The following is a 16,174-nucleotide window of genomic DNA, read 5'->3' on the forward strand; positions in this document are numbered from 1 at the left end:
CAGTAACATCTGTCCATGTATACCTCGTCGATCTGTGATCATTGTGGTTCTCGTTCGCGTACATCCCGTGCAAACAGGATCATTTCTCTAGTATTATAGCAGATACTAGAAGATGTTTCGCAATCCCACCCCCGCGAAAACTCCCTCTCTGCGATCCACCCTCTCATTCACTCGTCCTCGCTGAATCGTCTCGACTTTCATTCAATTTGTCCACCCTGCTGACTCCTCCTGTTCGGTTTCGTCGGGTCGAAATTCATCCGATCATAGACTGACACAGTGATGGGGGTTGATTTCTGTGATTGTGAGTTGGAGTGGTCGGTGACTTTGTCACTGGATTGCGGGTCTCTGCACAAATTACTGTTTCCGTGTTTGATCTTCTATCTTTCTGATTGTAGCTGAAGGAGAACTCCATTTACACAAGTTTATTCGCACAATCAGGTGATTCGTGTAATAACAGTTCACCTGTCTCTGTATAAATGATTTTTCGTTCATTTAACGGGAATTTCACTCGGCCAGAGTTCGGTTAACCAGGTACCGCTAAAATTTTGTTGACATAAACGGAGTTTCAGTGTGCTCAGTTGAAAGGAACGTTCGTAGCGTTTTTAAATTAAAATTCAAAGATTATATTGAGGTATTTATATTCGGAGATTTATTCAGTAAACCATTTTCTATTTTGTTCCATTACTTTTTGCCATTTTCGTGCCAACTTATCGTGTTACTGAACGAATCTATGAACACATTTTTTAAAAATTTGTTGTTACAAAAACTTCTTGCTCTTCATTTTTTGAACTGGGTGCAGATGGACCCATTTTGATGTCAGGAGTACTTTGAGGACAGTTTTTAAAAACGAACGAAGTATAGAACGTCAGAAAGATTGGAAGTGTTTAAACATATCAATACATTATTTTCAACTTTCTAAAATTATTAGATGAACACATCTCTAGTTAACTTCTGTTTTTTTGCAATTGACGCAGACAATTGTTATTTCGCTAACGACCTCTGACCAACAAAACACTTTTCAAAATGAGATTACAAGTGCATAATCTACAATACCATTTGAGCCCCATTATCAACGTTTAAAAGAAATTTAAAACCAACGAGAAAAATCCGATAGACTAAAAAGTTCCCGGGAATGTTTACCAGACAATGGTGCGTGCGGCAGGAGTTCATAAAATTCTCGAGTCTATCCGAAAAGATTTGCATAACGTCGGTGCTTCGCAAACGGGCTTTACTAAAGCAGCGATAAAAAGCCAGGGAGGAAAAAAGGGAGAAACAAACCCGATTTGAAAGGCTGTTCGAGGAGTGATCGAGTTGACGGTGGAAAGCAATTTTCTCCTGTAATTTCAAGGTGAGGGGATGCAAGGGAAAACCGTCCCCTGCCCTGTCCAAGATTGTGTATTCTTAACTGGGAATCGAATTTCTTCGCGATTTAATCCTGCCGGCTGACAGCTGAACATTGTTGAAAATTAAATCCCTACTGAGGTACTTACCGGACTCTTCGGGATTAATCTTCTGTAGAACTATCCCGTGCTTGCTATCAAAACTGTTACTTACATCGACAATGCTAAGACCCGAGGCTTTTCTCAAATCTTTCTTCAAAACTTTCATTGCTCGTTTTCTGTCCCCTGCCAGAAGATCTTGTTCTATTCCAAATGTTTTTCTTACCTCTTTTTATTGTTTGTTTATAGAAGTCATTTTGCCAAAAGTGTCTCTGAGAAAATGCAATTCTTTTCTTATTTTTATACGTTTTTTTCATTGTTTGTTTTGCAGAGAGATCATTTTGCCAAAAGCGGTTCGAAAATGTTAATGAAATTCGCCGTATTCTTTCTTGAACAGTTTTCTACATCCTTTATTGTCCATTTTTTAATTGTCATTGTGCTAAAACTATGTTAAATACATCGTTGGAAAGATGTACATATTTCACTTTCAATCTCTTTTCTCTCTTACTAGTTTCATTTTTTAAAAATTGCCTTGAATGGTCGAAGACTGAACAAGTTACATTGATCATTTGCATTGATCAGTTGCATTGATCATTTGCATTGAACATTTGCATTGAACTTGAAGGTGTAAATTCTTGTTTAAAACCAGAGAAAACGGTCGCGATCAATCTTTTTTCCCGTTGCTCTCGAGTGTAACAGATTTCGCAAATTTAAGCGAGCACTACCGTGTCTCATCAGATTGAGCATGAGCGTCCTGTCTCGAGGGGGTTCGCTATAGTTCCCGTTAGCACGATCGTTCGGCATTCGAGGCAGGACGATCGAGTTCCTGCCGGACCAAGAAACTGCCCCCCGGCGAAACAGGAAAAAAGCGAGCATCAGGAGCGTAGCTAGTCTTTTTCGCTGGTCGGGCCGATTTATCGCGACCGCAACCGTCCGTCCTGGAAATAAATGGCCAGATTTTGAGAGGCCGTACGGTTATGTTCCTTCTTCCTTGAGATTAATCGCACGCTGCTAGCGGTAGTTCCAATGATAGACAGCCCCAGCCGAACCTTGGGACTTATCCTTCGACTGGCAAAATGGCCGCTGACAGGCCGAACGGTTCCTGCTAAAATATTTGGACACGGCTCTCGGAGCGTCGGCTGAGAATACTTGATCGAATTCCTTGGAGACTTTTAGGACTGAGAAAGTGCATCTCCAACGATACTACAGATTTTCGCGAGGAATACATGAAACGTGTACACGGATCTCGGAAAATTCTGTTTGTTTTCTTCTCTTATTAAGAAATGTTTGTTATTACACGGTCAAAAAAGTTGCTGTACTTTGATAATTTTTTGCACGGAAGTGACTAGAGCTAACGAAATGAAATTTTCTGGGATTATTGTCCATATCTTGCACCGCATGTTCAATTTTTCTGGTGGTTGTATTCAGTATAGTTTTTGGGGAGATTCGAAATTGTTGCAACCGCGTTATGGAACTCGAAGGAGCACTGAAGAAGCATCTTGCGTTCAAGTGGCAATTTTAGACATTTTTTGCGAAGAAACGAGCAGGGCTAGCGAAATTAAATTTTCAGGGTTTATTGTTCATATCTTGCACCGCATGTTCAATTTTTCTGGTGGTCGTATTCAATATAGTTTTTGGGAAGATTCGGAATTGTTGCAACCGTGTTATGGAATTTGAAAGAGCACTAAAAAGGATTTTGCGTTCAAGTGGAAATTTTAGACAGTTTTTGCGAAGAAACGAGCAGGGCTAGCGAAATGAAATTTTCAGGGTTTATTGTTCATATCTTGCACCGCATGTTCAATTTTTCTGGTGGTCGTATTCAATATAGTTTTTGGGAAGATTCGGAATTGTTGCAACCGTGTTATGGAATTTGAAAGAGCACTAAAAAGGATTTTGCGTTCAAATGGAAATTTTAGACATTTTTTGCGAAGAAACGAGCAGGGCTAGTGAAATGAAATTTTGAATGATTATTGTCCATATCTTGCACTGTATGTTGTAATTTTGTGTCGGTCCTATTTTATACAAGTCCTGAGAAAAACACATTTTTCCGCAGGAGCACGCTGCATTGAAAATTTTTCGCGATCCTAACAGCGCCTAATTATGCACGTCCCACATGTACAATTTTTTTCCTGGTGAAACACGTTGTAACTCTTGCGCAACGCGTACCGGATGCAATCCTCGAACAAAAACCGGGATCCAGAGCGCAGGAAGAAATTCCTATCTAATCCCGAGTGTCGCGCCGCCCGGAAGTGCTCGTATATTCGTAAAGGAAGCTTCGAAAGCGTCCGATCTTTTTCATCCTCGTCGCGAGTGGAACGGGTTGTCAGAGTTCGAACAGTCGTATCACCGGCGTAGCCTGTATAGTTCGGAGAAAGTTTGCCTTTCCACGGTCGCGTCTACGCGGATACGGATTATCGTCGCTTTTACCTGAAAACTCGAACAGGAAGGTAAAACCAGCTTCGCCGGGCGTCGAAAAAATAAAGAAAAACGGCGGCGAAAAGCCTCTCCGTTTCAAGTCACTTGTTCGGACGAATTTTCCGACGATTCTCGATGGTAGACTTTGCTCGCTTCAACGACGAAAGCGTTCTCCACACAAGAGGAATAATTGCTCGCGCTTATAGCAACAGGGAAAAAGATTGATCACGATTCTGTGCGTCTGTAAAGAGTAAATAACGTTTTTCTGGTGTTAAACGAGAATTTACTTTAGTCTCTTAATAGAGAGCACAGATACCTCGGTTCAGATAATGAAGGTTCTATTAAATCGTGGATTAAACAAGCACACACACTCGAAACCACGTCATTTTTGTACTCATTTTAATCGGAAAAATGTGACCGGATAGCCCAGTATAAGATTAATTTAAAAAAACGGAAAAGTTTTGTTACACTTTCCAGCGATGAAGCTGGTAGTCCTCTTATCTCCCTGCCGTAACATTTTCTTTACGGTTAGAATGATTGAAACGTCTTTATCCCCAGAAATATTGATAAATAGTGATCACAAACGGATAAAATTGTATTTCATCCGAAAAGAAACGCGTAACATCCATATTTGTCACAGACTTTGTTAAAATCTTCGTCACGAGTTTGACTCGCTAAAATACGGCAAGGGGATAAGCGGTGCATGCTGGGGCGATGGGGATAAATTTGTCGGAAATATCGCGCTGATCTGTTGCACATATATCGAGGCGTTACTGTAATTGTCGCGAGGGTCCCCAGCAGGGAGTAATTAGAGAGAGGTGGCCTGGTTGTCCGTCGTTCGACGGACAGTAATTTCGAGACAATGCTTGCCAGCCTCGTAGACTGTGCAAAGTGACTGTGTCGCTTCAGGTCTTGAGTGACCTAAGGCAAACGCCAGATCAATTGGCCACTCAAGGCCACTTCCCTGACTGCCAGTGACGTCACTGGCCTCCTCTCCTCTCTCCCTATCTCTCTCTCTATATCTCCCTATCTCTCTGCCCTCCCTCTTTCCCACTCTTTCTCGAGTTACGTGTGTCTCTTTCCGTGAAACTGAAGCTTCTCCGGGGCTTCTGCAGTACTTCCGCAGCACCCATAGTGATCTCGCATAATTCACCCACCAGGGTGAACCTCGGGACTCTGGAAGATTATAATCAATAACGCCTCAAACGCGTTTCCCACGTGTAATCAAACATTGCGGCAAGCTGCCGTCGAAAACAATGTTTTTCATTCGGCAGCCACGGTTTCGCAGTTTATTCATCACCAGATACCAATGACAATTAAAATGTAATGGTCGACGCGAGCTGCTTCCCGTAACCGTTGATTGATACTCGCCTGCAATCGCGATTGTGGTAACTGCACCGAGCTGCAATTAGCAATTGTAGGTTGTAATGAGCTGGTAACTGAATTCCCTGCCGCGTTTCTCTTGCCGTCGTCAACTGTAACGAGCGGGGGGCTCCGGTTCACCTCTGTAGCCAACATTGTTTAAACAATATCGGGAAAAGGCTGGCAAGTTACTTCTTTCAATATGAATTTATTGTGTACAGCGTTACTTAAGCCACGGAGCTGTCATTTCTGTTAGTAGCCATTGTATTCTTTTGCATATTAGTTTTCGATGAACTCTGTGAAAGTTGAGAAGCGTAAAGCTTAGTTACTTTCAACCCATTGAAATGATTAGAAAAAGAAATAAATATTTCTGTAGTTTCCGCAGCTTGCAATGAACACGATTTTCATTCTGGATAAAAATCCGGGCAGTCTATTCATATCGGTGAATTATCGAATTGATCGTGTAACACCTGGAAGGTGTTCATTCACGGGACAGGTCACGCCATCAATCAGTCATCCGCCAAAGGCGTTGCGTTTGCTATTTATTCACCGGGTCCAGGAATAATCGTGAAAAATCAACATCGATCGGCGCGAAAATCGCCGGCCGGAAAAGATGACTCGCTTTCAACCCGGTGCTTTCAACTTGTGGACGCGTGCCAGTCACGCACACGCTCGCGCTCCTCCGTCCGCCCTCTAATGACGTCACGTTAATGAGACGCTCGGTCGAGCATAAATTTCGATCGGCGCGCGATTGATCGGTACGAAGGCCGGGTACGGAAATTTTGCAGCGACCGACGATGACACACGAGGCCGACCACTGACGTAAACTCTCCTCGCCTCGTCTTGCCTCGCCTCGCCTCGCCTCGCAACGAGGAGGATCATTTAACACGTTCACTGCCGTGGGGGTCACCGATGACCGGCGCACCGTTTCTCAATGGCGCCACCGCCAACCGCTACATCCGATCGATTCGATTAAAGCGAGAAACTTTGTCTAACTTTCTGTATGGACAGAACGGACGGGGCGCACAGTTGGCTGCAAACGGGAAAAACTGCTCGGATTTCAATATTTCAGCGGATCTTGCGGAAAGTTTCTTCGATTCAATATTGAGCTTCTATATGGGCTGACGAGATAACTCGCGTTCTGCGTCGACGGCGCACAATTGTACCGGGTAACTCAAAAATATTGCACGTCCTTGAGAGGGCTGATTGCTGGGGCCATTTGAAGCAACTTTTTCCTTTGCGGAAATCTTCTATGAGGCTTCGTTCAGGAGTTATTAACGAAAAACACGGACCAATCGGAGCTTCTGGCCCCGCCCACGCCAACAACGCGCTCTGATTGGTCCGTGTTTTTCGGTAATAACTCCTGAACAAAGCCTCGCAGAAGATTTCCGCACAGGAAAAAGTTATTTCAAATTACCTCAGGGATCATCTCATTCAAGAAAGTACATTTTTGGAACACCCTAAATTGTTGACGTACACAATTTATGTATATAATTATGTATATAATAGTACCAAATTGTACAATTTAATTGATGATCAATTAGCGTGGTCTGGTGTCTTCTCAAGACAATAATAATTATTATTGGTGAGTAGACTGCGGATCTTTATTCAAAATAAAAATTGTCTGCATCGATTGCAAGAAGTGAAAAGCAAATTGAATGTTATTTCTTCCCTTAATGAATTTAATAGAGCAGAAATTATATATTGACATCTTCAATTTTTTAAATTGTCCAACAATTTTGAATTTCATCTACTCAATTTTGCTATAAATACATAAAGAGCCGCAGTCTGTTGGTGAGATATCTAATGAATTATTATTAACTGTGCAAAGACCGTATAAAAAATTGAAGAAAACTGATCAAAGATTCATATAAAATTTAAACGTGTTATCCACATACTCTTGAGCGGGAGTGTATATCTATGCTATTAAATTTAAATTATAAAATGACTAATATAGACTATTGCAAAATTGCCGGTACTTAAACGGTTCATTTCTAAATCTGAACGAATAATGCCCATTTCTAGCAGACATCATGTACTATGTAAAAGGAAAGTTCGCCATAGTTCTGAACAAAACGTCACGTCTTCCTCACTTTCATCCAATTACCGCATCGCGACCCGGCTTATCGCTTTCTTCGTCAACCGTTCGTTACGTAAAATCGTTGATGGCTACGAAGAGCTGACCTTCGTCTCGACCGCCAGAAATCGAGTCATAGTGGCAAACATAGCTGTACACTGTGACAGTCGATCGCAAAAGTTTGCAGACACCGAGCTCGAACTTGTAAAATTCTCCCCGGAGATCCTGCATATTTTATCGATATCGATCGCTCTCGTCAATTAAAATTAAACATATCCTGGACGCGACTTGCCGAACTATTTTATTTACATCTTATAAACAACTCGATTCGCAACTTTTACTGCCATTCTTTGGTACAGGCACTTTGAGACTGGCACTCGGAGCTTTTGCAAATAAATTGAAAAATATTTTTCGAAATGTAAACCATTTAAGTTGACTATATTATATTACAATTGAGTTTTATCTTCAACTTTAACGCTAAACCCACCACTGCCGGTCAAATGACCGGTTTTATATTTTCCATTTCACAATTACCGAAATAATGAAGTTGTAATAACAGTTGCACAAAATCTAAATAAATAGAGCATTGTCATTTTCACAAGGTAAAACATGTTAATCGCTTTTAGTGCTCGGTAGGTTTGATGTTAATATCATTCCTCGAAAGTTAAAAACTTGTGTTTCACCTTAAAAGTGACTGTCTCGGAATGAAACAGAGAGGCATGGGAATAAAGCAAAAACTTCTCGTAGAAATGTACGATGTCCTTGTAGGATACCATAGCTTGTAGAATACCAGGACATTTTCCCCATTAAGAATTTCCGAGGCAGGAGAATAGTCTGGAGACGCTAAAGGGGGGTTTTGCGCGAGGAGCGAGCGGATTTTTCGCATTCCGGTGGATTATTTCGAAATATTTTATCCACTGGCCCTGGTGGAGAGATGGATAAGTGGATCGTTCTCGTAAAAATCAGTTGGGAGCGACGCAGTGCAGGTCGCATGCACGCCGCATGAAATAGTGAAGGAATGGACTCGTTTTCTGAGGAGAAGGGGTCTCGTATGGAAAGGGTGCGGACCGCGCGCGCTATGTCCTCATGACTAATTCAATCGGGTCACCGGTTGTTTATTGGACTGCGAGTACCCAGGCCGTCTTATTGATTGAAATTCATCCAAACAAGGTGACTAAAAATAAACGATTGTCCGGCCAGGTATCGGTGGATCGGTGCCGCGGATTATCGCGAGAGACTGCAATTTCATTGTGGCGAGGAAAATCGGCTTTTTCCTTATACGGTCTTGAAGTCCAACTCTTCGGGCGTGTCTCTGTAAAATATCAAGTTAAAATTCGTAATAGTTTCGAAGTTATTAATTGTTGAAGTTCAGTTAACACTTCATACTGCAATAATCGCGAATTAAAGGCGACCATTTTTGTCCTGGTGAGAAAATCGATGTTTTCTTTGCGGGATCTTGCAATCCAACTCTTTGCAAAGATCTCTGTAAAATATAAAGTTAAAATTCATAATAGTTTCGAAGTTACTAATTTATTGAAGTCGAGTTTGACACTTCACACCGCAATAGTCGCGAATTAAAGGCGGCCATTTTTGTTCTGGTGAGAAAATCGATTTTTTCTTTGCGGGATCTTGCAGTTCAACTCTTTGGGCGTGTCTTTGTGTAATATCAAGTTAAAATTCATAATAGTTTCAAAGTTACTAATTATTGAAGTCGACTCGAGTTTGACACTTCACACTGCAATAATCGTGAATTGAAGGCGGCCATTTTTGTTCTGGTGAGAAAATCGATTTTTTCTTTGCGGGATCTTGCAGTTAAACTCTTTGGGCGTGTCCCTGTAAAATATCAAGTTCATATCCATAATACTTTCGAAGTTATTAAATATTGAAGTCGAGTTGACACTTCAAATATTCGAATATGTAGCTACAATTTTTCACGAAATAATTTTTTCCGCGGGATGTAGGTGGAACAAAAGTTTATACAATTTAACAAAGGTATCGCGAAAACCTGTGCAGAGTTTCAGTTAGTTACGGCGCGCCGTACCATTGAAAAAGAATACAAAAGTCGATATTTTTCACCGACAAAACAAGTTTCCCTACCGGAAGTTGGGCTGCGCAATAGAAAATCTGCGTTGCCCGTAACCGTTTCAATAAATTGCGGCCTATTTCTATTGATTTTTCCTATCTTCGTTGTTCAGGTAGCTCCAACTCAATTCTTTTTACTTGAATATGCGGAATGAAACAAATTTTACGTTGGGATTTGCTTGACACGATCGTTTTGATCGAGGATCTTGCGAATGTGAGACTTGAGGAACTAATTGACAAGAATAGCATCATTGTAAGGTGTAAGCAGCTATTCTGCTGACTATAGCGCGAATGGTCTTCATTGCCAAGAAATGCGAAAGTCACGTGTAATAAGGTGGACTGGGGATGTTTGCGCAAATATAGGCTTTCGTAGATTGGTTTACAAAACTCGCAATCAAGCAGACACGTGTATGCTCTACTACGGGTTCTGTTAGGTTTTTAATCAAATAAAAGACCGATTAAACCTTAATACATTTTGTAATACTCTCTATTTAATAATACATGTTCCGGGGAATCGGACGTACTAATATCTACGGCGAAATCAATATATGTATTTATTATTTACTCTTGAAATATCCTACATTTCTCCTCTCTCGGTTTAATATTCTTCATTTAAAATGATACTTTCTTAATGTAACAGTTCGGTTGCTTGAGGCAATTAAACACGGAAATATTCCTCTGCATTAATTCATATTGTAAAATTGGTATTTCTGCGTTCTCTTACTTTTAAAACATTTTACAACATTTCTCATAATATGAAATTACTTCAAAAATTCACTTCTCGTCGAAAATTCTGCACATCATTTAATTCTTCTCTCTCGGTGACAGAGGATGATCGTTCTACTCATCTCAGGAAGCAAAATCAGTTAAAAAATTTAGCGCATTATTTAATTCTCCCCGTCGCAGTTTCTTCAAATTGGCACATAACGTTTGCATTCTAAAATCGGACATTTCGTATGCAGCAACCTATTAAAATCGATAGTGTCCTCTGACAAAGCTTGCAAGTTCCGACGAAAAATTCGAGCAACTCGAGTGATTAAAAATTGTTGCGTGTCAAAGCCGTCACATTTTTCCTTCCCTCGAAATCGCTATAGCTCGCACGATATTTTCCCAGACATTTAGAATGCATACCACTCGGTTTTTCGATCCTGCAAGAGAAACATAAGCGATTTGCGACAAAGTTACGTGCCGTTGGCTACGGTCCAGCGGCGAAATATTCGAAAAATTCGCGAACGAAGAAACCAGGTAGGAGGATCGCAATCGTGATCGTGATCGTTCTCGTGGCACATTCCCGTTCCGAGGGTTCTGCAAGTTGACGAGGAACACACCCCCTTCGCCGCCCCTTTTCTCATTTCGATACGTTCCTGGGCTCACAAGCTGTCTTAGTTAACATTGTTATCGCCGTGGCTCGTGTAGATTCCCCGTGAATGGGAAATGCGACCGCGAACACTAAGCTCGCCACAGTTTCGGGAAATAATGGAAAGCTCGCGATTCTTGCACACGGATGCTAGAAATTGCTAAACTAACTGATTATTGTTGGAGCGTTCTATTGTTCTCAGTGCTTCAGTGGTTTGAGGGACATTTTTAGATTTTTTAAATGAGGCTGGAACTTAAAATGTACTTTGAAAATGCAATAATCCGATTAAACTATATACGACCTTTCGACAATCGTTCTTCCCTAAAAAACCATCAACAACTAGGGATGGGATCAATTTCAATATGTACTCACGAATCCGAATCAATTTCAATAACCAAGTTTGATTTCATAGGTTTTGATTACTACCTAAGAGCAATAATGTTTCAATGATTATATTTGGAAAGTATTCGCTTTATACAAACTGATATCGAACCTCGGAATGAGTACTTACAAATTTCGGAAAGATACTTGTAAGTACTTCGATGTTGAAAAGAATCGAATCTTTCGCAAGTAGTACTCGAATCTTGGAAATCAAAACTGCATAGTTGGTTTTACGCACTTTATTAAATTAAATAAAACCAATACTTGGTTTCAGCCTATTTCTTTTTTACCTTTCTGAAGGTACAGAAGTGGCCATTATACAAAGATATTCACGTGCAATTTTTGATAAAAATGGGGTGACTTCGTTGAATTTTCACGCGAAAATAATAACGGGTCTTCTTTGCGATTTAAATATTGTGAGTTTAGATCATTTTCCACTTCGTATCGTATTATTTGTAATTGTTATTTCATTGTCCAGGGATAACCAAATATTGATAATTTGCTATTTTACCGATTTACGGACATCTGCGTCTGTGAACTATCACATGTTGTAGATGAAATAAATACATAGATAGATGGATCTATACATCCAACAGATTATGAAATTATAATTATACATGTGGAATTTTAAATTACGCATTAACGGACAGCATAATTGATTTTAAAAATAAAAGAAAATAATGATTAGAAAAATCATAGAATTTCCGGTACGACATTCATAAAAGTTTCAAATCCGTTCGAACAAGATTCGAGTATACTTGCAGAAGTATTACTTCCATTTACCAAAGTATTTGTAAACGGTTCGAAATTACCTGACATAGGTTCGAGTATACTTAGAAGAACTATTTCTATTCTTCGAAGTGATTATAGAGAGTTCGAATTCAATCCATCAAAGTTCGAACCTGCTTGCGAGGTACTTGATCACATCCCTACCAACAACCGAGATACTTCTAAACAGTGGCGATCCACTCAAACACAACACCTTTCAAATAGATGACCCAGTCCTGGCAAGACTCGCCCCGAATCATTCGATCTCCCCCCGTGATCCTCCGATCGCGTCGCACCCCGAATCATCGTCACTCGTCTAAACCGCCCCCATAAAACAATCCTCCATAACTCGCTCTCACCCACTCGGTAAGTACCCATCCCCAACGAGAGGACGCAGTATATCGCGAGTCCTCGCGTCCTCGTCCTCGAGGAATCATGTGTATAGACGTCGGTGCACGATTGCTCCCCAGAATCCTCGAAGACCTCATCTCTCTGGAACCCTGCGCCCTCGAGCATCGATCCATCGCCTGGACATCATCCTAACAAGGACACCCGAAGTCAAAGAACAGATCGTCCGTCGAAGAAAACGAAGTTCCTGCGTAGTAGAACGGAAGAAGATGGCGAAGGATCGCGAGCCCGAAGAGACGATGCCTCCTGTATCAAGGTCCGAGAAGCAATCAGGCGAACCAGACGCCGGAAGAATGGTCTGAGAGAGGAGTTCTAGAGAGTCTCTAGTGGACACTCGGATCCTGTAGAGACAGCGGATTTCTCGGCGAGAGATCGGTTCGTTGGCGATCGATATTCGCGAAGATAAAGGAGCGAACATCAGGCGACAGACTCGGTGTCTCCCGGCCCGGTGTTCGATGAGAACCGAACAAGATTTGGTGCATACCCAGCGTACGTGAAAAGGTCCTCGGGCAGGAGGACGGGGCGCCGAAGAGATCGTCCTCGACCACGACGATCACCACGACGACGATGCTCCGGTCGCCGGCCCGCGTCGTTCTCCAGGACTCCTCTTCCGCCTCGACGTCCTCGACCCTGTCGGCGCCGCCGACGCCGGTCCACCACGGCGCCTCCTCTTCTTCTGCCGCCTCCTCGCGTCTTTCCCTTCTCGACACCTGCCACAGGAAGATCAGGTTCTTCGGCGAGCTTGTCGCGTGAGTCCCACACACACACCGTCTATCTTCTCTATCTCTCTCTCTCTCTTCTCTTCTCTTTTCTGTCTCTCTAACTTCTACGTCCTAACGTGTCTAGATTGCCGGTACAGTCTTGTTCCGATATAAGGAAATCGCTACCCTCTCTTCGTCTTTCGAAGTTGCTCGCCCAAACGGGGGAATTCAGGGGAATACCTTTGCTCCCTCTCTGCCATTATCGGATTAGTCACGCGCGTCATGTCACGTGACGAAAGTGTGGGGATTAGGGTGCCTCTTAATTCCGACTTTTGAATTTCTTTTACTGCCCCCCGCAGAGTTGTTCGCAAATAATTAATTTTGCACTCCAAGCTATTTTAACTCGAAGATTAAACATTTCTTGCGGTTTAGAATATTTCCCTATGATTTCTGAAATTTTATGTATATGAAATTGGTGTATAAATACCTCATAAAATACCTAAATGTTTAGTAACTGATTACATACCGATATATTTAATAATTTAAACCAGCGCTCGGATTTACTTGCGACGGCCGAGTTTCGAAGGCTACGCCCCCTCGACCCGGCCGCGCGTCTCGCTCCCCGTGGCGGCCATAGTTCACCTAGGCGCCACGAATAGCGAGTATGGAACGCGCCTGAGGTGCTCCGAACTAGGACCGCCACGGAGAGCGAGACGCGCGGCCGGGTCGAGGGGGCGTAGCCTTCGAAACACGGCCGTCGCGAGTAAGTAAATCCGAGCGCTGATCTAAACAATATTTTGAATAATGCTACAGTAATGTTTAAAATTGATTAAACTGTTAAAAACAAATCTGTGCGAAGTTTGAGTGTCCATGGATAACGGGAAAACGTGCCCCAAACGGATTAAAATAATTAATCTAATGCTGATAAAATCGTTTTTCTCCGATATCTTCTAAACTATTTAGCGCGTCGCAAAATATGTTAAGCAAAACCTGTACATCTGGACAGGCTGCGTCTTTTATGTCCTATTACTTTTTTCCGTATTACTATCTTTTCGCATTAAATTAATTATGTTAATTATGTTTAATCCTGAATATGTTTGATGCTGAAACTTTGCACAGATTTGTTTGCTAATTATTTAGAACAAATCTGGGGATGCCGTAGAAGAGATTTTGACAAGATAAATTAGAGCCACCCTAGTGGGAATGCTCTCCACTAAAAAGAGGTTTACCGATCAAAATTTTCACATTTACAGTAGAGAAATTTGCGACAGTTACGGAGAGAATGGCGAAAGTCGAGCGTTCGCCTTTATATCGGACCAAGACTGTACACTACCGTGCGAGAGAAGTACTCTGACTGTCCGATTGCTTTCGGTTAAGATTCTTCAGCAGATTCTGTTCAACCCTGTACGAAACTTACAGTCTGTTTACATTTTAAAAGGCGACACTATGTGTTCGTGTAACATTACGAACGTTTAAAGCAAGGTGCCTTTAACGCCCCGATTTTTTTATAAGTTTGAAGACGAAGAGTCTGCGGAAAAATTGACGATTAATATTTCACGTGTATCATTATAGTACGCTGGCATTTTACAGGAGCTGATTAGAATTGAAGCTGGTCGGTTAGGGTACTTCACTTGCGAAGTGGATGTGATATGCGATGTTGCGTGCGTGCAGGGTGTCCTCCGGCGGAATATCTGCAATCTGCACCAGGGACGTCCGAAATGGCGACACGGTGATGTTGTAGCTCGATCGGTTATAGATTTATACTTGGCTCGTCGTTGTACGTCTTCGTTCATTCTCTATCTCTCTCTCTTTTTGGCAAAGCTTGGTGAATGGTTTTTAGGAGAAGGGTAGGGAGAGTATAGGGGGGAATGATAGATACGAGTGGAAGGAAGATTGTGGTTGATGTATAGTTAGAGGAATGTGGAGGGAAAGGGATGATTGAATGGAGGAAGAAGAATATGCGAGTACAAAAGAAAATAAAACGTGGGAAGAAGAACGACGTAGAACGCAGTATAAAACATCAAAGGGTGGAGTCTTAGTCCCTAACCGATACAGTCAATTATATTGTAAAATATTGAACGACTCTGAACATTCAGTAAACTGTTTAATCGCTGTTTAATTCCTATCCAAACAATTTCTTAAATCAGAAGTATAAAATTGAGTTAGTCTCTTCTCAGAAACCGTCTGCTCTGCTTTGTCAAACAATCTCCCACTAGTCACCGAGATTTCTTGATGAAACAGTTCGTATCTCACGACACCGAAAAATCGCCCTTGCTGACGAAAGCCCTGGTTGGACATCCCTGGAGCAATCAGATGAAACGTGTCTGTCCTCGAAGCTGTGACTCGTTTCTTCTATCCGATCGACTTCCGTAGATCAAGTGGTCGAACTACTATTCTGCAGCGATTGCAATTCTGCGAACAAACTGGAATTCTTTCCTATGGAGACACCTTGTATACGTTGATATTGTGTACTGTGCAAAGCGGGGGTTGGCTGGAAATTGTAACGCAGCAGTCGGGGACTGAAAAGAGCCTTTCAATTTTGAGGGTGGTTTCATTTAAGGGAGTAGACTCGCTTTTCCAGGATTACAAGGGTTCTCATTGCTCGATAGTGCAAAGATGGGGGTTTTCAGTAGTCAAAAGCGATAGATAAAAGATCGATCTACGCCGCAATCGCCCTCAAAAGCTCTATTTTTACGTTCGCGAGGCGTAATTTGCATTATTCGGCTGCATGCAGCTCTTGCAGCTTTATGAAAATATTGGGTCGGCAAGAAAGTAATTTCGGTAGTTGAAGGTGAAATAAAAAAGCGAATGCTGGGAAATTTTCAAGTTTTATGAGCGCGGAATTATGAAGCTAAAGATGGCAAAAGATCATCGAATAAAATGGAAAATATTTTACCGATAAAACTTCATTGCTTGAGTAGAAAAGAACTTTTTAAAAACCACGCTTATATTAAAATGCACTAGAAAGGAGAAAATAATTTTTTTAGACATTGGTGACTATAAATAAAAGCGTGGAGCGCTAAACTATATTGACGTAATCTTCGTGGGCGCTCCACGCTTTTATTTATAGTCACTAATGTCTAAAAAAATTGTTTTCTCCTTTTTAGTGCATTTTAATATAAGCGTGGTAAAATTGGCTTTCGTTTCACCTTAAAATACCGAAATTACTTTCTTGCCAACCCAA

The 16,174-nt window shown here is 41.6% G+C and overlaps 1 protein-coding gene across 10 annotated transcripts in view; it reads left to right on the forward strand.

Moving 5' to 3' along the window:
* Nucleotides 1-16,174, forward strand: part of Mob2 (MOB kinase activator 2) — an 86,169-nt gene that overhangs the window by 50,322 nt on the left and 19,673 nt on the right. For 3 of the 10 annotated variants that reach the window (XM_076447067.1, XM_076447068.1, XM_076447064.1), the window contains exon 2: nucleotides 12,352-13,038. The exons of 5 other annotated variants lie outside the window; for them this stretch is intronic. In XM_076447067.1, the coding sequence (XP_076303182.1) occupies nucleotides 12,857-13,038 (182 nt within the window). In that variant the 5' untranslated portion in view covers nucleotides 12,352-12,856. Of the gene's footprint in view, nucleotides 1-7; nucleotides 13,039-16,174 lie in introns of those variants that run through there. 2 more of the 10 variants (XM_076447066.1, XM_076447065.1) reach the window with 2 other exon arrangements.

This window comes from Lasioglossum baleicum, chromosome 2 (genome assembly GCF_051020765.1).
Source record: "Lasioglossum baleicum chromosome 2, iyLasBale1, whole genome shotgun sequence".
In the NCBI taxonomy this organism is placed as follows: domain Eukaryota; kingdom Metazoa; phylum Arthropoda; class Insecta; order Hymenoptera; family Halictidae; genus Lasioglossum; species Lasioglossum baleicum.